The sequence below is a fragment of the Aspergillus thermomutatus genome, assembly GCF_002237265.1.
Source record: "Aspergillus thermomutatus strain HMR AF 39 chromosome Unknown NODE_79, whole genome shotgun sequence".
Taxonomy (NCBI): Eukaryota; Fungi; Ascomycota; class Eurotiomycetes; order Eurotiales; family Aspergillaceae; genus Aspergillus; species Aspergillus thermomutatus.
The window spans coordinates 22,110-41,638 of record NW_020798128.1 but is presented as its reverse complement, the minus strand read 5'-3'; the positions used below and the strand labels follow the sequence as shown (position 1 = coordinate 41,638).

Below are 19,529 nucleotides of genomic sequence, written 5' to 3'. Positions count from 1 at the left end.
GTGCCTAGTGTGCCTGGCCCTGGGTTTACATGTTGAAGGCACGTGCATCAATAATTTTGGAAGCATACGACAGTCCATAAAGTGACTGAAAGTCTTTAATTAGAAACTCAAAAAAATGCACCGACATCGAGGTCGATTGAGAGCGAAACGCCATTCGCACCCGTTTTCCAGACCCGAACAGAGATCTAATAGTCCAAATCAAATGTCCGCTTGGTCAATCGCGGGGGCTCTATAAGCCTCGCGCGCACTGTGAAGGATATTGAAAGTCATGTACAAAAGAAAGAAGAGGGGAGGAAAAGGGGAAAGCGACCAAGGCAAAGGCTCGCACGGGTGAACGGCTTGTATCGAATGTCAAGCCAAACAAAGTCAAATACACTTTCATCGCAGCTCATAGTCGCTATGCCATCATTGCACAAAAAAAATCTAACGGAGGAGTCATGTTACCAAACCGACCATCACTTGAGAGAGTTGCTTCGCGACAAAAACGATACGGCGTTCGAACCAGCCGACCGTCGTCGATCTACACGCGGTCGAATCTCGCTGCCGCTACCACTTCGTCGCCTTCGCGTATAAGAACCGTCGAGAGAACCTCGGCGCCGTCTCTGGAGCAAACGGACGTTTCAACGTTAGAATCACGCTTGCTAGACGCCGAAATGCGCAAAATCTTAGCAAGATACACAGAATGCAACACAAAATTAGAGTAGATGGTCCTTGATTTGGAGTGACAAATCACATGCGACAATCGCGAACACAAAACCAGTCAGAGTGGGATGTTACTTACCGTAGTTGGTGCACCCTCTTTCCGCTCCTTGTTTGACTCAGAATCATCCAGTTTCAGAGCGTTGAGACGCTTCTGGTTATCCTGAGCAAGGGCATCAGCCTCATCAACTTGCGCTGGCGCATCTGCAGGTGGGGCTGGAGGCGGCAAGAGTCCGTTCTTCCTCTGCCTGGCTCGCTCCAAGACCTTCTCCCATCGTTCTTGTCGAGCTTTCTCCCGCTGCTCAGCGCTGTTCTGCCGCTCATTATATTCATGGGAACATTCGTCAAAAAGTTGAGGGTTGATTTCCATGAACATCTTCATGGCATTGTACACCATGCTGTGAATAGTTCTATGAGAGGGTGAGAATGTTTAGCGGATTTGGCGTAAGAAGTACACCCAAGACTCTAGTGATCGACTCACCTATTCCAATGGCCCTTGGAGTTCTCGTAAAGAGGCGCGAACATGATGGGAAGGATCGTCTCCACATTGTCACTGACCAAGTTGCAGAAATATTCATTGTTCCAGAAGTAGAGTGCACGTTCCGCGACCTGGAAAGAGTCATTGACTCGTCACATAATCGTAGGATATAGTCCTGGACAGGCAGTTTGTCTGCACATACCTGGAAATGAGGACTTGCAACTGACTTGGCCAGTTGTTGAAAAAGAGGTACTTGAACCTTGGCAAATTCCGCTGGATCCATGACTTCGAAGATATCCTCCACTTCATTGAGATACATGACCTCCTTGGTGCTATTCGTTTTAGGCCAGTAGCGTAGCAAGCCCAGAACGACCTAGAATCCACGTTATCAGAAGAGCTGGGCGGCGAACACTGAAATGAACATGAGGCTCACCTCTTCTGTCAAAGTAGAATCCTTTTCAAGGAATTGGACGATGCAATAAGCGAGTTGCGGGTGATACATGCTGAGACTCTTGACTTTGTGCATGGGAAGCAGCACTCGGGTCAGAAAGAGCTTATGCTCCTCCTTGAGAGGCAAGGCAAATCCGTTGATGATAGACCCCAGAATTTCTAGCAACTCGGCAATTCCGTTGAATCGCTCTGTCTCGTACGTGAATTGGAAGAAAACGTTGTTGATGGATCGACGGATATAAGACCGCAAATTCAGGAACTTTCCGTAGATCCGATGCAAAGTGGTCTTGAGAAAGTCACGTTCCCGAGGGTCTTCCGAATCGAATAACTCCAATAACTGATGAGGATTAGTATCGGGGTGTGTGGCTCTCAGAGGGAAAGAAAGGGCTATGAGGATTCAAGGGTACCTGGAGGACAAAATGATGATCGATATATGCCTTGGCGATGTTGGTGTTGAAATCTTGACTCTCGATAAATCTCAAGAAGAACTCATATACAACCTGGATATGCGGCCAGGCCACTTCCAAGACCGGCTCATCCTCTTCGGGGTCAAAGGCCTCGCCTTGGGGCGTAACTGGGGGAGGAATGGGTCGAAAGAGGTTTTTGGCGAACATCTCGACCACTCGAGGGTACATGGGTTCGGTGATCACTGAACGGTTGTTCGCTACGTAGTCCAGGAGCTCGTGGAGCGCCAGTCTCTTGATCTCCTTGGACTTCATGTCGGCTGTGGGATCATTGAAGTCGAAAATGATATTGCACTGGTCAATTTTCTGCATGAAAAGCTCTTGGCGCCGATTCGGTGGCACTTCGTGGAAACCAGGAAGCTTCTCCAACTCCCGTTGGCGCTGATCGGAGATATCAAATCGCGACGAATGTTGGCGCTTAGGAGTCCGAATCCCTTCCGACATATCCTTGGGTGTAGTCTGGAGGCGATCAAAGACGTGAGATTTCCTCGGAGGAGCCAAGTCGCCAGGCATCGTCTCTGCGGCACCAGGGGGAGGGACATGCTATCGAGATGGAAAGTCAGCACTCATCGGTTGTTCCTTCAACACGGTCACAGCGCGAACAGTGTCTCCGACGGACTTTGGAGCGTCGCTAGGGAACTCACCGGTGCGCTTGGGCTGATGATCACGCTAGGAGCAATCGGCTGCCCTGGCTTGGTCGGAGTCCCTGGTCCATTGTTCACAGGCTGTCCAGCGACGCCTGCACCATGCGGAATATAATGCTGGCCAGCGGGGTACACCCCCGCTTGCGCGGCATTATCCGGTGACTTTCCCCTTATATCATTGACGGAGGTCGTAGATGAAGTCGGCGTGCCGTGGTTCGGGGAGGCGGATTGCTGGGCCTGGTGGGCTGCGAGGGCGGCCTGATTCTGTGAGTCTTTCTTCTTCGAGGACTTATTCGCTTCTTTTGCCCTCGACAACTGCTCATGCTGAAGAATTTATTTTAGCCAGGAACTTGTGGTAGCGCAGTCCTGCGGTGGTCGCCAGGTAGCAAGGCGGGGAGGGGGGGAAATGTAGGAGCGGAAACGTGGATAGGACGGCGATCGTCGAGCAGACTCACCACTCTCTGTCTGAAACCCTTCATTGTCAAGACTATGTAACCAGCCACATGTACTCGGTCGAGGTTCTCGATGCCAGTGCAGCAAGCTGCCGCACACTAGCAGGAGGCGTTAAGTCGGGCAGCGCGAACGCAGTTCAAGGAGGAGCCACGGCGTGATTTGTTTATGTTCGGCCTGGAATGACCACATGAGCATGTCCAACCACAACAGGTAGAAGCGACGGTAATTATCAATCAAAGTATTGCAGGATTTCAAGCCAGTCAAGCTGGAAGATCGACGCCTTCAAATCCGAAAAACAAAATTAGGAAGTGGTGGGTTGAACGAATGACCCCAGAGTTGAGGATCAAAATGGGGGGAAGCGGTAGGTTAAGGAACAAGCGGACAATTGTAGCACCAGGGGCAAACAGAAACGTTTAATCTGGTCACAGGGAACCATTGCTGCACAACTTACCTTTGTAGAGTATTCCAGAATCTGACAATGAGGATATCGAGGCCGGGTGGAGGAGACTCAGTCTTTTTAGATCTTTCACTTTTCTGCGTCCGACGCGAGCCCAGCGGTTTCGATAGATAGTCAGGAGCAGCTACTATCAAGGTCTTTGGTCTGCTTGGGACGATCGTCTCCTTGTCGCTTAGCGGCTGGGCTGGGAAGCGGGGTGGGTGCAAGAGCCCCAGAAATGAAGACGGACGATGCGGTCACAACTAAGAATGAGATAAAATGTATAAAAAAGAAGTAGAAGCTGTAATATCTAATTTCTGGAATGGGAATTGGGGAAGTTTATTGAACGCTGAGTAGTATGCTGATGATTGTTGTTGTGGAGGTTCTAATGATGGGGATGAAACTGTCCTGTCTGTGGCTGAGGAGCGCTCAGGCTGGTTAATCTAAGGAGGGTTCACACGACACACAAGACAGGCGCTTGCAGCTATCTAAGTCATTGTCTATCTATCTGCATACTGTCTAGACTTGACTGATCACACTGAATAGATCGCATTCTGAATTAGTTATTTAGTTAGATGATTAAATCACACTTGAGGATCAGAATCCTCACAGTAAGGCCCGGCTTTAAGACAAGTCATGTGACTCGGCAATTTCCTATTCACCAGTAGAGACAAGATACTCCATACCTCAAATCGAGATTCAGCGTCATTATAAACTTCATGTATCAATTGTCAAAATAGGTTTTCCAGATTTCTAGTCTCACGGATTGAAAGACTAGTTTCATCCTGTGGAGTCGGCTGGATTGCCGGTTCCAATACATCACCAGGTCCCATTTGTGAACCGGTGGAAATATACATCTCAACTCTCCCTGACCACAGTCTCACGATCTAGCTCAACGCCAAAATTTTGGTAACGACACAAAGTCATGATGGAGGACGAAAAGACCTCGGCCAGTCCAGACAATATGATGGACCAACAAGGGACAAGAACAGCACCCTACTACTCTATCCCCGCTCGTGACATCGTCAGCGTCGAGCACCCGGCCATCATCAAGAACGTCGACAAGGCAATTGAAACTCTACGGGGCAACGCAGGCATCTCGAAGGTAATGTTGCAACTCCGTCTGTGCATAAAAAAGGACTGCTAACGAAATCAGATTCTGAACCCCCCAAAGGCTGATACCCGAGCCAAACTCTTTCTGCGGCCAGAGGATGCCATGTCTCGACCACTCCAGTCGACGAGCTCTGCTTCTAATAATATCCTGCTTAAAGTGACAGTTCCCAAGAGGACTGGTCGGAAACGCAAGAGGGGCTCGGATGAGCCTTTCTCTGGTGTTCCAGTCACTACTGTCAATGAACAGCCCCAGCGGAGGAGTGCGAAGCAGCTACTCCGAAGTCTGAGTGACAACGTGGGCAAGTATAAGGTTGAGCCTGTTGGGATGGTTAATAGGACGCATGTGTTTCGCGGTTTGTATTGCCCCTCTCTTCATGTCGGCTTTAGATTGTTCATACGTTCTCCAGGCATGCCAGACTTTGTCTACTCGACCACCGGGAGCGCATTCACTAATCGATTCCGGGAGCAGATTCTCTCTTTTGACTGTAAGCATTGCATTTCTGACTGGAGAGTGTCATGACTAAAGATTGACCCAGATGATAAGATGAAACAGTTCGATATTGACATGAGCAAGGGTGCCACATCCAACGTTGATATCATACCACCCCCATCCCTCAGCCATGGGGACGTCCCATTTACCTACATGTATGACTCCTTGCACTACAGATGGATTGATCAACACTAAGTTCAGCCAAAGGTACCGTCAAAACCCAACCGTCCGACAATCAGTCGACACCTCCGGCAACCTCACCACCATCAACACCTCCCAAGCCGCCAAAGTCCACACATATCTAGTGCCATTCGACGCACCCGTGCCCACCAAGCCCCGCGAGAACCTCGCACCCATCCACACCCTCGAGCCAACCCTACGAGAAACCATCGCCCTCGTCGAAGACCTCCTCAAGGACCGCCCAGCCTGGACCCGCCGCGGCCTCCGCAACCACCTCAAAACCTCCGAACAGCGCTACGCCCTCCGCCACGCCGTCCCCTATGTAGGCTACATCTTCCGCTCGGGACCCTGGCGCGACGCCATCATCAAATTCGGCCACGACCCACGCACCTCCCCTACCTACCGCATCTACCAAACCGTCATGTTCCGCATCCTCTCCGGCACCTCCGAGCTCGCCCGCGACGCCGGCAGCGGACGACGACACACCATCCCACGCCCCAACGAGGTCCCCACGGGCCCCGACGCCTTCACGCCCTTACCCACCGACACGCACCTCTTCACCGGCACCCCACCCCTGCCGCCAGACGGCCGCATGTGGATGTTCTGCGACATCACCGACCCGCTCCTGCGCTCCATCCTTTTCCCCAACGAGCCCGACCCGCCACCGCCAGGCTTCCTCAGGGAGACCTGCGACATCGTCGTCGACGGCTGGTTCGGCAGCGGCACCATCGGCAAGGCCCGGACGATCATGCGCGCCAAGGTGCAGAGCATGCTTGAAGGCCGGGCGGCCGACGAGCGCGAGTTCGCGCGAGTCCTCCGCTTCCCCGACCATGTGGCGCCGGACGGCTCGCTGGCCGACTTCACGCTGGACCCGGAGGGGACGTCCTCGCGGGAGATGCAGCTTGCGACTGATATCCGGGCGTCGATCAAGGGATCATGGAAGGGTCAGCTTGATGCGGCGGGTGCGGGTGCGAATGCCGCTGCTTCGGTGGGAGGGGTTGCCCCTGGTGCTGCGCGGGAGAAACGCGTGCAGTGGAGCGAGGACGTAGGCGAGGAAGAGGAGAGCGAGGGCGAGGAGGAAGCGCTGGAGGAGGCTGAGATGCTGGAGGCTCAGGTGGCGGCGGCGGAGGCTGCTGCTACGGCGGCGGTCGAGGATGAGGAGAATGATCCGGGTCAGGAAGAGTCGGATGAGGGAGAGGATATGGATGCCGAGGGACCTTCAAAGCGATGATCCTCCTTCTCAGGGTGGTTTTGTCCCTAAATTATCGTGCTCGAGACGTTGATGTCTTCAGCATAGGATTGGGCTTACGAGTTGGGCGGCTACGGCCAAGATGACGAGAAGCCAGTCACGATTAGATTGAGCACACTAAGCAGAACTGCTTACAACAAGGAAAAGGTAGGCAGGGAGCGACTATAAGGAAGACTAAGGAACGTAAGGTCGTCATGACGGGTAGAATTGCTGATTATGGAAAGAAATGACAAGACCAAGAGAGTGGGTATCCAAATCTGTACAATTCCAGAAACAAAAACCATTTCAACGCCATGCAGAATGTGCCCAAACCCGCTAGTTCAAACGCCGGTTCCATCCAGACTATTATCGACAGGACAAATAATTATTCAAACATTATCTAACTAAGAGGTTGATGAGGAGAGCTCAGGGCTGAGGTTGCTCTCTCCTGCCTTTGAATCATCTGCAGTGCTCTGGCTTTCCCAGATTTCAATTTCTGCCTCAGATACCGTAGATTTTGTGGACCCGGCAGCCTTGACGGGCTGAGTAGCTGCCAGGATGGAGGCTATGGATGATACACTTGACAACTTTGTGCGAGTGGGATGGGTAGAGTTGCGTGGCAGAGAAGGTAGGGTTGTCTTTTTTTCCGAGGTGGTTTCATCCTCGTCGTAGATCACGGCATATGAAAAGGCATGGCAGTCTTCGCCATAATAGTCAGCGGCATTGAGCTCACCGAGCGGAGAGCGAGGCTCATCTGTCATGTCGGTCTTTCTTGCAGCGGCGGCGCGCTCACTGGACCGAGGCAGGTCAATTCCCAATTCAGACGGGGGGATGTTCTCTTTGCCACGACTTGAAGGTTCCATCTTGCCCTCGTCATCACTGATATCCAGCACGCAGGTGGAGTGCTGCATCAGGTTGGTCATTTCTTCCTGCTCCGAGTCCACATAGATCTCAAAAGACCAGGACGCTGGAGTCTTAGGGGCGGGCTGACTCGGGGGTTGCACATTGCCCAATGCTGTCGCGATGGAGAAAGGCCGGGATATGCTCTTTCTGCCTGTAGGTTCTGACCGACTCTTGGTGATGGTAGAGCGACGAGCAAATGCTTTGCAAGATTTGCCCTGAGGCGAACGGCCGACAGGCTTGAGAGCTGGAGTGGATTTAGGTTTCGAGAGGGGCGCCTTGAAGGTTGATGAAGGCATGTGGGGAGTAATGTTCGATTTCACGACCGTCAGAGCCATACGAGAAGTCTTCAGTGGTTTAGGAGAGCATTTGCTGGGATCATGGTCTTCCTCATCGCAGCCGCGCTTTCGCTTTGTTGACATGTTTAGGGTGGCCGGGTCGATATTCTCCGCATCAACCTCAGCCAAAGGTCTTCTTTTGGCAGATATCGACGCACCTAAACGTGGAGCAGAGTGTTAGAAGGATATTGCATGTGTGGTCAAGGGCTGAGCGAAGACATACCGGTTTGCTGGTTCTTGATGTTCATTTTTGTCTTAAGCAAGGAGCGCATACGCGGCGCATCGAGGCTGGCAAAGGGCTGGCGCATTGTGGTAGGAGTCATGGTGATGGCCGCCATAATGACGGGATGCAGAAACGAATCCCACCCGCTAAAGACCTTGCTGTCAAAGCAAGAATGCCTTCTTTCAATACTGATCAGGAGCTATCAATTTCAACAGTCAAAGCCGACCGAGGGAGACTGAGCAGTGGCTGCCTGGATTTGTTTTGATTTCGCGGAAGTGGGGTCAGCAAGGGATTGGCGGTCCAAGCTGATGATCACAGCTGACGGTAAGATAGTGAGATCGTCTATCGATCAGAGAGGAAGTAAGCGATGATTGGAGCAGGATTCAGTGTGGCTGCGACGGAGATAATATGGCACGGTCTGTTTGATTGTTGCTGAATGTATATATGGTACGATACTGCTGTGGACGTACACTTTGGTGGAAGGGAGGAGAGGGATTGCAGAAGACCGTGGTGGTGATGATTAGGAGAAAAAACGAAATCAGCGATCAGGAACGAGGCAGGCGAGGCAATGGTCTGAAGATATACGATCGGTGAGGAAGTACTCCGTATGGAGGATGAAACTGGATGAAGAGAAGAGGAGGCAAGGGCAGCAGGCAGGGCGAATTCCTGGTGAAAATGGAGGGCAGGAATTGTTCTGACTGGGTACAGAGATGCAGCAAAGGGATGCTTCAGCAGCGAAGAATGAATCAAGTAGTAGTATGATATTCGGTGATTGATATCATCTCCATGCCTGGATGAGGGACGAGGGATGCAGCGAAGTATTTGAGGCGTGTCTTCTGGTGTATTTTCCCTCCAGACCACCTCCACACTTACTTGGACCGTGATGGAGCGCGTCATGTTCGTGTTGGCGATGTACTCCATCTTTAAGCTGTCTACGACCTATGCAAGGCGCGCACCTTGTTTATTCAATTATTGAATCGGCATATCTATTGGACTCTCGAAGATCCAAAGACTCCAGACAATCCAATTATCCTCTTCCAGCGGATCCATTCGATTCCAGTTTCATGCTTTGGTGGCTTCCCCTCACCTCCTCCCACTATCTAGATGCTCGAGAGACGATGAAAGTAGGCAAAGTTGAGGACGTGCATCAAGTCGCGTCAACTCGTGTCTCTTACTGTTCCGTTATTCCATAATCTTCATTCAACCCTTGATTGTCTTTGATCATCCGACAGTATAGATCCCTATGACGCCTTTATCCTTCATGATAGATCACGACAACGAGACCACCGTAGAGGACTCCCGAGCCAACATACTTGAAGATCATCAGTATGAGGCTCATTAGATATGACAAAGGTAATTATAATTACAAGCAAGATAGAAAGACTACTACTTCTACCACTACTATGATTATCACGATTCCATCCCTTCGACGCGTCCCACCGACTCACCAGGAATCAGACCTCCTGTGCTTCAACTTCCAAGGATCACGAAAGTCTGATTCTAATTCCGTACAGCATGTCGCGTCTTACTCTCGCGCACTGTCATCGTTTGTTTCAGCCCCTTCCTTGAGCAATGCCTGGGTCCATGGCCATGATTCGGCGTCCACGGAGTCTCCTACATGACTGCTTATCTCAGAAGCCGGCCGTCCTTGCATCAGGCCGTCTATATTCTATCTATACTCCGTGTTCATCGCTCAGCTGTAACCGCATATTGACTTGATTGAGGATTCATGCTGATTTGTCAATGATATGGCTAAAGTGATAGACCTAAAATTAAAGTCAAATCTTTGGTTGTTCTCAGCCAGTGGTTCCCTCGCGACGAGAGACAATTTGAAACGGACAACACATCCCCAGCGGCTGCGTCGAGACCATCATGATTTGAAAAGCGTCATGGAGACGCTAGGACCGTCTGTCTATTGCGTGAGACTTAGTCGAGCTAGCAAGAGTGCCGCCATTCAATTGATCTTACGCATGGGCGTAGTTTGTAAGCTCAGAGTGGGCGTTAAGGCTCAAGCATCTCCTGCTGCTGCACTGAAGAATGAATGCTCAACCTGTTCATTCCACAGCCCATCTCATTCCATTCTACTCGAGTTTCTAGGAATACTTTTCTTCAATGCCCGCCAGTGATCTTCGTTCCGATGACCTGTGGGCTGCCACCTTGACTTATAGTCAATCATTTTGCCCCATTTTTCACAGCGTTCTCGTGCAATCGTATGGTATGTATCCACCTCCATGTCAATCGTCTCGTTACAAGCTCCGACTTCACCGCATACCAAGCATCGTCATATCTCATCCTCCCAAGGAATGCTGTCCATCGCTCCCTGTCGCTCTACGCATCGTGCTGCTGCGCGGGTCGCCAAACCCGTCGCCTTGTCCATGACGTCTTGATACCGAGATGCCTTCTCCTCTGCAGCAATGTCCTGTCCGGCTTTGCCATCCGCTCGTCGCGACTCGCGCCACCGTGCCACCTCCACGGCATATGCTCCGACAAAAGTATCCCCGGCCGCCGTGGTATCCAGTACCTTGCTGACCTTCGCGGCCGGAATCAGCTTCGTGAATCGATTGACCCCATCCGCAGGGCCAGACGTCCTCGCATCCGTCGCACTATACCAAACACCCTTGGACCCCAGCGTGATAAGCACATATGTCACGCCCAGCTGGTGGAAGTACCGAGCCACCTTCTCGTTTCCGCTCTCCCCCTCCACACCGGGAACAACGTTGAGCAACTGCTCGGTAGGCGGACTCATCAGCTCAGCCTCGGTCTCGTTCATAATCAAATGGTCGACGGCGGTAAACACTTCCTCCGGCAACCCGTCCGGCGGCGCCGGCGCAGGGTTATACATGACGTCCGGACCAGCCTCGATACCCTTCTTCCCCTGCGCTCTATTATTCGCCTTCCACGCCCTAATATCCCGTAGAATGCCCACCACCGACTCAACGGGGATCTCCCCCTGCATGACAATCACATCCGGCACCGGCGCCGCAAGCCCCATCCCCAGCACTTCGCGCGTCGCCCGCATCCCCTGGTAATTCGCCCCCGGCGAGAACAGAATCCGGTTCTCCCCGCCCGCCGACGAGTCCACGATGATCACCGCTACCCCCGTATACGCATCCTCAACCACCCGCACGCGCGACGTGTCAACACCCGACCTTTCAAGCGTGGGTCTCAAGAGCGCCTGGAAGTGACCGTCCAGTCCGCCCACGGCCCCGACCATCTCGACTTTAATGTCACCCTCACTCTGACTTGCGGTATTCTTGGAGGACGAGGACAGTTTACGCCGCGATAAGCGCCCGCAGGCGACGGCCTGGTTGGCGCCTTTCCCACCAGCACTGGTGAAATATGAGGATGCGGTGATCGTCTCGCCTGGTTCGGGGAAGCGAGGGGTTACTGAGACCATGTCGGCGTTTAGGGAGCCGATGACTCGGATTGTAGGTGCCATGGTTTGTAGTTGCGATTGTAGGGCCACACTTGGTAGGTTGTGTCGACAAGGCGGGGATGCGGGGTGAGCGTGTGTAGATCGGTGATGGGTCTTTAGAGATGGTCAATCCACTCCGTAGAGATTTTATGAGAAGAAAGCACTTACATTTCTGGTTATGATTATAATATAGGTTGTTGTTCTGAGGGGTTTCAAGTCTTGAAGAATGTAAAATCATGCGGACCAGCAACTCCGTCATCACCGGGTTGCCGCGGTGGGGACCTTTGTGATGCTCCCCGCTGCAGACTTGGGTTTCCTCTCTATGCAACAGCAACTCGCAAGTCGCCCAAAGGTTTATAGAGTCACGCGGCAATTGTGTCCGAGGCTACAGGGAAACAATCTCGTTCACTCATGGCGGGATATATTGATCTAACTAGTCATTCAAAATCCATAGACCGAAACAGGACCATGCGCCGTACACCGTTTCAAACCTGTGTGCCCAAGTATCGCAAGGTCAAAATGTACTCCTTCCCCTCCTTTAATACATAACCCTTGATGTGAAGATGAACCAGATGATATACGCGTTTCGATGGTCGCGTCTTCGCAACTAGTCCAATACGGAAACGAATCATACACCGTGCCGATAGACTTGCGATCCACCAGAGCGGATTTGGATCGTATCGCGTCTCTGGAGAACCACCAATGCTCTGTTGAGGGCTTGCTCGGTGTAGCCTCTGCCGTCGACAAATTCCCGTCTCAGAGTGGCCAAACTCGTACTCCAGCCAATGGGGAGACGGCGCTTGAGCTCATCCTCGATCTTGCCGACCTCCTCCATCAGCTCTTTGCTGCCCTGGCCTTCGCCTTGGGTGACTGCATCCATTGTGGACGCCAAGAAGAGGCGAATGGCTTCGTCGACATGCGCCTCGGTGGCAATCGGCGACAGGCTTAGCTTAGCCAATGACTCGGTGATACGAACGATGGCTTCCAACTGACGCACGGTGATGGGAATGGAGGAACGGGTGTTAGCATCCATCTCTGCCCGATGGACTTGCTTCCGGATGGACACGAAGTGCGAGGAAAGCTTCTCCGCAGCCTCGGGGGAAAGACGGGGGGCGCATCGGCTGGATTCACTTGTTAGCTTGATTTCTGTCTTGAAGATGTGCGATAAAAGACATACCTTCGGCAGTAGCTGATGTAGCGCTTCATCTTCTCCAAGGGAATCTCGGCCTCGACTTGTTCCTCAATACCTCTGCCGCCCATATGAACACCCATCACGTGTCGGGCAATGTTCTCGTCACGGGTGCGGTCATGGTCATCGCGAACGATGAAGATCATATCGAAACGTGACAGAATAGTCGTTTGAAAGTCAATGTTCTCTCCAGGAGTCTTCAAGTCATCGTACCGACCAAAGATAGGGTTGGCAGCGGCCAACACTGAAGTTCGCGAATTAAGAATGGTCGTGATTCCGGCTTTGGCAATCGAGATTGTTTGCTGCTCCATAGCTTCGTGGATGGCGACCCGGTCTTCGTCCCGCATCTTGTCGAACTCATCGATACATACAACACCTCCATCAGCAAGCACCATAGCACCGCCTTCCAGATAGAACTCGCGCGTGTGCTGATCTCTCTGCACTGATGCGGTCAAACCAGCCGCTGACGAACCTTTACCGGATGTGTAGATAGCGATAGGGGATACTTTTTCAGTGAATTTCAGCAATTGCGACTTGGCAGTACCAGGGTCACCAAGGAGCAACACGTTGATGTCTCCACGAAGCTTCATCCCGTCAGGCAGAATCTTCTTTGAACCGCCCATGAGCAGGCACACAATGGCCTTCTTAATGTCCAGATTACCCCAGATAGAGGGGGCAATGCTCCTGGCGAGAGCTTCATACAGGTCCTCACGGCGACTAAGCTCCAGAAATTCCTGCTCTTCTTCTTCGGTGAAAATGGCATTGCCCTTTGCTGTATGATCCAGATCGGTGCTGATGCCGACCGCCCGCAGATATGGGTTGCGAATAGCCACAGCTGCGTCTTTCTTGCCCCCCTTTGCTTGGTAAATAGAGAAAATACCCATCACTGTACATCGAGACCCAGGTACCACTCGGTTGGCCAGGTATCGATCGGCCGAGATGAGAACGTGTCTGGGAAGCTCACCCACCGGCACCTGGTCGGGCGCTTCCTGAAGTTTGAGAACTTGCTGATCAACAAATTGGCATTTCTCGTGGGCGATCACATAAGGATCGAGGGGGCATTGCTCGCCAGGCTCTTCACCGGGTAGCTTTTCACGGCCACACCGTCTGGGAAGCGTGAGACCAGAGAAACCGCCATCTACTCGGATGTTTTCGCTGTGATCGCAGGCCTTGCACCGAATGTGGACAACGGTGGCCTTGGATGATATTGTAGAGGCGCCAATCACAATTCCTGGAATACGAACAAGGTGAGAGATGTTTGTAGCGTTCAGGTCACGAATGGAGATGTGTGATGCGGATGAGTGAAGCAAGAGCTGGTGGGACGGAAGGACGATGTCTCTCTGAGATGGATAGACAATTCGCTGAGTGCATTGTTGGAGAGCTGCCTCGAACTAGAGCGGCGCAAGATGGTTAGAGTCAGCCATTGTGAGTTTGAAGGGCAATACTCACAAGGGGGATGATATCGGCAGGTTCGGTTGTGAGCTTATGAGCGAGCTCCTCGTTGTACGATATTAAATGGGCAATATCGATGTCGCAGTAGTATTGCTTGACGAGAACATTCTGCCGCAGTTGATCACTGTACCTTCGGTTAGTCTTGCACAAGATTTCAATGTCCGCCTCGCAAATACCGGTAAATAAATGCGTTGTCAAGTTGGAATTCCAATACAAACTCGCGCAACCTTGCTTGAATTTGTGTGCGGGACTCTTCTGCGCCATCTGTGCTGGGAGCAAGAACGCTCAAGGTATAGGGAGTACGTCTGTCCATATCGAAGACAGCGATGAAGCCTGATGGGGAAGGGGGAGAATTGCGTGGATGACGGGAGTACCTCTATCAAGGAGAAGATGCGGACAACTTTTGCACTGTTGAAACACGAATGCAACGCGTCGCGTCCAAGCACGCGTTAATTGATTTTGGCCTCAGGCAGAAGCAGGCCTGGCAGTACCGGGGAAATGTTCATCCCGATACCCAAAATAGGCCTAGGTGCCGCGGCCTCGGGGCCTGGCGCCTTACCCGATCAGGATGCGCTGTCATGATGCCAAAGAATGAAGCCCCGTATCAGTGCTCGGTGGTATCTGGGTGACGTTGCGGTCTGAATCCCTTGTCTTTTTCTAATGAAATTGGTCTCTTTCCTCCTATTGACAGACCGACTGCGCATTTCGAAGATCGTTGGTGAAGAAACTGCCGCTCTGCCACGACTGGAACGATTCGAACAGCTGTCCCCGTGTCATGTTTAGATAGCGTCGCTCTCCAACTTCTGGCCGTCGGAGTCGGTCATTAGGCCTCTACGCCATGTCCTCTATGAGCCCACGCAAATCGATTGATAGCTTGGCCTCGGGTACATCCACGCCCTCGCTTTCTCAATTCTCGCTCAATCAGATCGAATCTCCCCGCGTTCCGCCTCAGAAGTACCCTTTGCGAAGAGGATCAACTGCCAGCTCCATAGCTAGCATTGGAGGGGTCCTTGATCCATCCCAACACCACGGTTCAATCGCGGAGTCGGGACAAAATGGTGCGTTATCTCTAGTATTTCATAGTTTCTCTTGCCGCTAATCAATGCGTTGTGCAGCAATTTCCACCCTTCTTCAGCCGCCGATCGTCCGCACAGGTCTTGTTCCGCATACCGCCGTAGCGTCCACTGGGTACAAGCCGCCCAGCACACGAGACATCCCTCCGGTCACATTGACAAATATTCCCCATGTTGACTCCAAAGCCTTTCAGCCGTACCTGTCGCAGGTTGGGTCACTATACGAAGTCTTTCAGCAGGCAAAAGAGGGTACAGCCGATCAGGATGCTCAACTGGCCCGGGATGGCAAGACTGCTTCGAGATCGGACGAGCAAGGCTCGCTGATGCCAATACCTATGGAGAGACGAGCGTCCGTGCTGTCAACGAGTTCCAGAGCAACATCGCCTTTTGATCCACGGGGCAGAAGGCGGTCGTCGGCTGGTCGAGGTCGCGGCCAGGGCATCACCCCGCTGTCTGTAATTCCATCGGTCTATTTCGAAGATGACTTTCACCTTGAAAACCCTCGGACGTTCGATGTGGTATCCGAGAAGTCGGAAGTTGTAAGACCTCCCAAGTTGCCAGGAAAGGACGGCCAAGCGACCAATGAATCGGCCGCTGAAACAGCAAACACCGGGAGAAAGGCGCTTGCCACAAATGCAATCCTACAAGAAAAACTTTCGTGGTACATGGATACTGTCGAGGTCCACCTCATCTCTTCCATCTCGACTGCGTCTAAATCATTTTTTACCGCGCTGGGCTCCCTGCGTGAGTTACACTCCGAGGCAGCCGATTCGGTCAATAGGATACAAATCCTACGCAAAGACCTCCAAAAGATTGACCGTGAGATGGCGTTGGGTGGGTTGAAAATTGTCAATCTTCGACGCCGCAGGGAGAATGTGCGAATGCTCGCGGACGCGGTATCCCAGCTGCGGGATGTGGTTCAGTCAGTTGCCAGATGCGAGGAATTAGTTGAGAACGGGCAGATCGAGGAAGCTGCAGACGGTCTTGAAGAAGTGGAGCGATTGATGGCTGGGGAGCAGACCGCCAATACCGGCGAGGATGGTGCATCCCAAGCTCAACCCAGGAGGCCGATCGACTTGCGGAGACTCAAGGCCCTCGACGGTGCGTCCGATGACCTTGCGCAACTGAGGTATCGGATAGGCATGGGATACGAGAACCGGTTCTTGAACGATCTACTCGGGGACCTGCGCAAACACATTGAGAATGTCCCCTCGGATGTGACACTACAACGCTGGGGCTCATCGTTCCAACGACAACGCGGAGCACAGCGCTCTGGTGCCTCGGCGTCTCCAGCTTATATGAAGTTTGACGAAGATGTGAGATCACGACTACATACGAATCTGATTGGCCTCGCCCGTGCGCAATACACGACGCCAGCAGCGACTTCGTTCAAGACAGCAGTTCTTCGAGAAATGAAGGGCCTCATCCGGAAACACATGCCTAGCTCCAGCGATGATGACAGTGAGTCGGTGGTGTCAGTCTCTACGCACAGGTCCCAACAACGTAGCCAACAAGAGAAATCATCGATACTGGCTCGCAACCTGCGCGCTCTAGACGCGGAGGATGCCTACATTATGCTTACTCGAGTCTACACCGGCATCAGCGAGTCGTTGCGGAGACTTAGCGTTCAAGTCAAAGTCCTTCTCGACATCGCCAGTGGGCTTGAAGGTACTGCAACTGCTGGCCTCAGTTCACCACCTCGAAGTCCCGACCCACAGAGTATGACCAACCCTATGGGTCCTCGGCTGCCAGCGACCATTCAAGCGCAGGACGAAATCTTACAGGTTCTGGACATGTCCAGCCTTCTGGGACAGGCTGTTGACATTGCTCAGTCACAGATTACGAAGGTATTGAAGGTTCGGTCGGAACAGACATCTCAATTGCCCAAGGAGGAGTTTCTCCGGTACTTCACACTGAATCGACTTTTCGCCGACGAATGTGAGGCTATTTCTGGAAGAAGCGGCACAGCCCTGAAGACTGTTGTCGGCAACCAGATCCGCGACTATATTAACAGATTTGGGGAGAATCAACGGCACCGTCTCGTCGACGTGATGGACTCTGACCGTTGGGACGCGCGTGATTTTGGCGAGACTGAGACTGCCATTCTCAGCAAAATTCTCGATGCAAGCACCAAGGATGTTGAAGCCTGGATCGCCGTCTCTAGGATCTGGTCGCCGCAGGAACAGCACGAGCATGCGAGAACAGATTCCGCTGCTACCAATGGCGCAGGCAAGGACAAGGTGCGCAGTGCTGTGATTGACGAGCAGAAATATATTCTTCCCGAATGCGCGGTGGCGATGATGAAGAGCATCGAGGAGTTTCAGTTTCTTATGGCCAATATTCCAAGTATGATGCAGGATATAGCCCCTGGTCTGTTGGAGTCATTGAAGTTATTCAATTCTCGATCCTCGCAACTCATTCTGGGTGCTGGGGCTACGAGGAGCGCGGGGCTGAAAAATATTACCACCAAACATCTCGCTCTTTCCTCACAAGCTCTGAGCTTTATTATCGCCTTGGTACCTTATATAAGGGAATTTGTGCGACGGCATGCGCCGTCGAGCCCTCTGATGGGCGAATTCGATAAGGTCAAGCGGCTGTACCAGGAACACCAATCTGGGATCCATGAGAAACTCGTCGACATCATGAGCGGCCGGTCTTCCGTGCACGTCAACGCAATGAAAAAGATTGATTGGGACGCAACGGCGGGATCGAATCATGTCAACCCGTACATGGAGACCTTGACGAAAGAAACGGGCACGTTGCACCGTGTTCTGAGCAAACACCTGCCGGAGACAACAGTCATGATGATCATGGACCCCGTGTTCAGAATCTACCGCGATCAATGGACCCGAGCTTTTGAAGAGGTCACCGTCCGCACAGAAGCCGGTAAACAGAGGTACGTCGCCTTCTACTGATTTCAGAGTCAATTCGTTCTGACCATTCTCAGGATGCAACGGGATGCAGAGTATCTCCAGACCAGGCTAAGCAAGATCGACGGCTTCGGAGACTTAGGACAACGTCTGGTTGAATTGGTCCAGGGCAAGAGTACTTCGTCGCCGGACGAGAAGCCAGCAGCATCAACCGAGTCACCGAAGGAATCGCCCCGGGAGACCAGCGAAGAGAGCTCGAGGAGTTCCTGATGTGGAGGCTGTCGGGATAGCATGGTATCGCATGGCATGGGTAACTTTTAGTGTCCTGGCGGCACCACTAATCATTAACATGTTACATAATATTGCCAGGGAGGCAGAGCCCTAGTATCACTGCTGCATCGTCAGATTTGTACATAAGAAGTGATGCTACTATACCATTCGGCTGGCGCAACCCACACGCGGATATACCTATACCATTACCCTTCGACTACATCCCCCACCAAGAGAATCAACATGGCACCCATAATTCATTCATACTTTCATATCATTTCATCAAATGTATTATACTTTACAGTTGACCCATAACCAGGAAGCCCCTCGCTTCAATGCATCGCATACCATACAGACCAGGTCCAACGCACCGCGCAGACCCAACTCCCGCAAAACCCGCATCGGCCAGCCCATGCTAGTGCCAACCCTCTAAACCCAAGTTCGAATGGAAAACCCTCCCTCGTACTCTACGCCTTGTGCGCACCAAGACCCTTCTTCTCGCCTAGGGTCTTGGGCTCATGACCGCCCTTGCCGCTCGAGTGGCCGGGGGCACCGCCGCCGCTGTGCATGCCGCCGGCGGGGACGTCGGGGAGCGGAGCCGTGCGGTCGACGCGGTCGAGGTGGTCGTTCTGATGCGTTTTGTCAGTATCCGTCTAGTGATAGAGATCGGGGGGTGGTTGGTGACGAGACGTACGGCAGAGTTGACGCCGTGGACCTTGGTCTCGCCGGCCTCGATGGCGTTGTCGGACTGGGGGATGCCGTTGTCGTATTCTGCTCCGCGAGGCATGGTGGTTTAGTTGCGTCTAGATCTGGAAGGAAGAGGATGGGCTGGATTTTGATTGAGGCGTTTTGTGTGGATGGTTCCGTACGGATAGTTGAGGTGAGAGGATTAGTGGTGTAGCTTGTGGTGTGTGAGGATAGCAGCAAAGGAGAACTTTTCGACTCTATATAGCTATCCCTGTGCGTAGATGATCGCATAGATCTGGAGCCGACGTGGGATTCTTGGTCGTGGTGGAAGACGACACTGACAGCATCATGAGGTCATTGTGGAGCGAGAACCAGAGCCAATGACTTCATCTGCTCTGGTCAAGGTACGATGACAACAAAAGGACCAGCCATTAGATACGAGGTAGAGGGTCTAAAGAGTTCTCATTACGATATTTG

At 52.4% G+C, this 19,529-nt stretch overlaps 7 protein-coding genes across 7 annotated transcripts; 2 read left to right on the top strand and 5 right to left on the bottom strand.

The window, feature by feature from the left end:
* Positions 1-520: 520 nt before the first annotated feature.
* On the bottom strand, positions 521-3,214 carry PPP2R5D (protein phosphatase 2A regulatory subunit RTS1; the record flags this gene model as incomplete). Its single annotated transcript, XM_026758469.1, has 8 exons — positions 521-664; positions 782-1,109; positions 1,181-1,308; positions 1,380-1,550; positions 1,611-1,964; positions 2,035-2,634; positions 2,736-3,059; positions 3,191-3,214. The coding sequence occupies 8 exons, from the start codon at positions 3,212-3,214 to the stop codon at positions 521-523; spliced, it is 2,073 nt and encodes a 690-aa protein (XP_026614962.1).
* A 1,335-nt stretch (positions 3,215-4,549) lies between these two features.
* On the top strand, positions 4,550-6,638 carry CDV56_104560 (transcription factor TFIIIC subunit TFC1; the record flags this gene model as incomplete). Its single annotated transcript, XM_026758179.1, has 5 exons — positions 4,550-4,729; positions 4,781-5,090; positions 5,145-5,222; positions 5,274-5,382; positions 5,435-6,638. 5 exons carry the CDS (start codon positions 4,550-4,552, stop codon positions 6,636-6,638), a joined length of 1,881 nt encoding a protein of 626 aa, XP_026614961.1.
* Positions 6,639-7,039: 401 nt separating this feature from the next.
* CDV56_104415 (uncharacterized protein) lies at positions 7,040-8,211 on the bottom strand (the record flags this gene model as incomplete). The annotated part of the gene is made up of 2 exons (XM_026758034.1): positions 7,040-8,031; positions 8,097-8,211. 2 exons carry the CDS (start codon positions 8,209-8,211, stop codon positions 7,040-7,042), a joined length of 1,107 nt encoding a protein of 368 aa, XP_026614960.1.
* Positions 8,212-10,377: 2,166 nt separating this feature from the next.
* On the bottom strand, positions 10,378-11,535 carry CDV56_104083 (ribokinase; the record flags this gene model as incomplete). Its single annotated transcript, XM_026757702.1, has 1 exon — positions 10,378-11,535. One exon carries the CDS (start codon positions 11,533-11,535, stop codon positions 10,378-10,380), a length of 1,158 nt encoding a protein of 385 aa, XP_026614959.1.
* Positions 11,536-12,139: 604 nt separating this feature from the next.
* Positions 12,140-14,465, bottom strand: MCM5 (MCM DNA helicase complex subunit MCM5; the record flags this gene model as incomplete). Its single annotated transcript, XM_026757410.1, has 4 exons — positions 12,140-12,632; positions 12,689-14,091; positions 14,150-14,276; positions 14,329-14,465. The coding sequence occupies 4 exons, from the start codon at positions 14,463-14,465 to the stop codon at positions 12,140-12,142; spliced, it is 2,160 nt and encodes a 719-aa protein (XP_026614958.1).
* A 525-nt stretch (positions 14,466-14,990) lies between these two features.
* Positions 14,991-18,365, top strand: CDV56_103390 (vacuolar protein sorting-associated protein 54; the record flags this gene model as incomplete). The annotated part of the gene is made up of 3 exons (XM_026757009.1): positions 14,991-15,210; positions 15,268-18,121; positions 18,173-18,365. The coding sequence occupies 3 exons, from the start codon at positions 14,991-14,993 to the stop codon at positions 18,363-18,365; spliced, it is 3,267 nt and encodes a 1,088-aa protein (XP_026614957.1).
* Positions 18,366-18,832: 467 nt separating this feature from the next.
* CDV56_103301 (uncharacterized protein) lies at positions 18,833-19,152 on the bottom strand (the record flags this gene model as incomplete). Its single annotated transcript, XM_026756920.1, has 2 exons — positions 18,833-18,994; positions 19,060-19,152. 2 exons carry the CDS (start codon positions 19,150-19,152, stop codon positions 18,833-18,835), a joined length of 255 nt encoding a protein of 84 aa, XP_026614956.1.
* Positions 19,153-19,529: the final 377 nt, after the last annotated feature.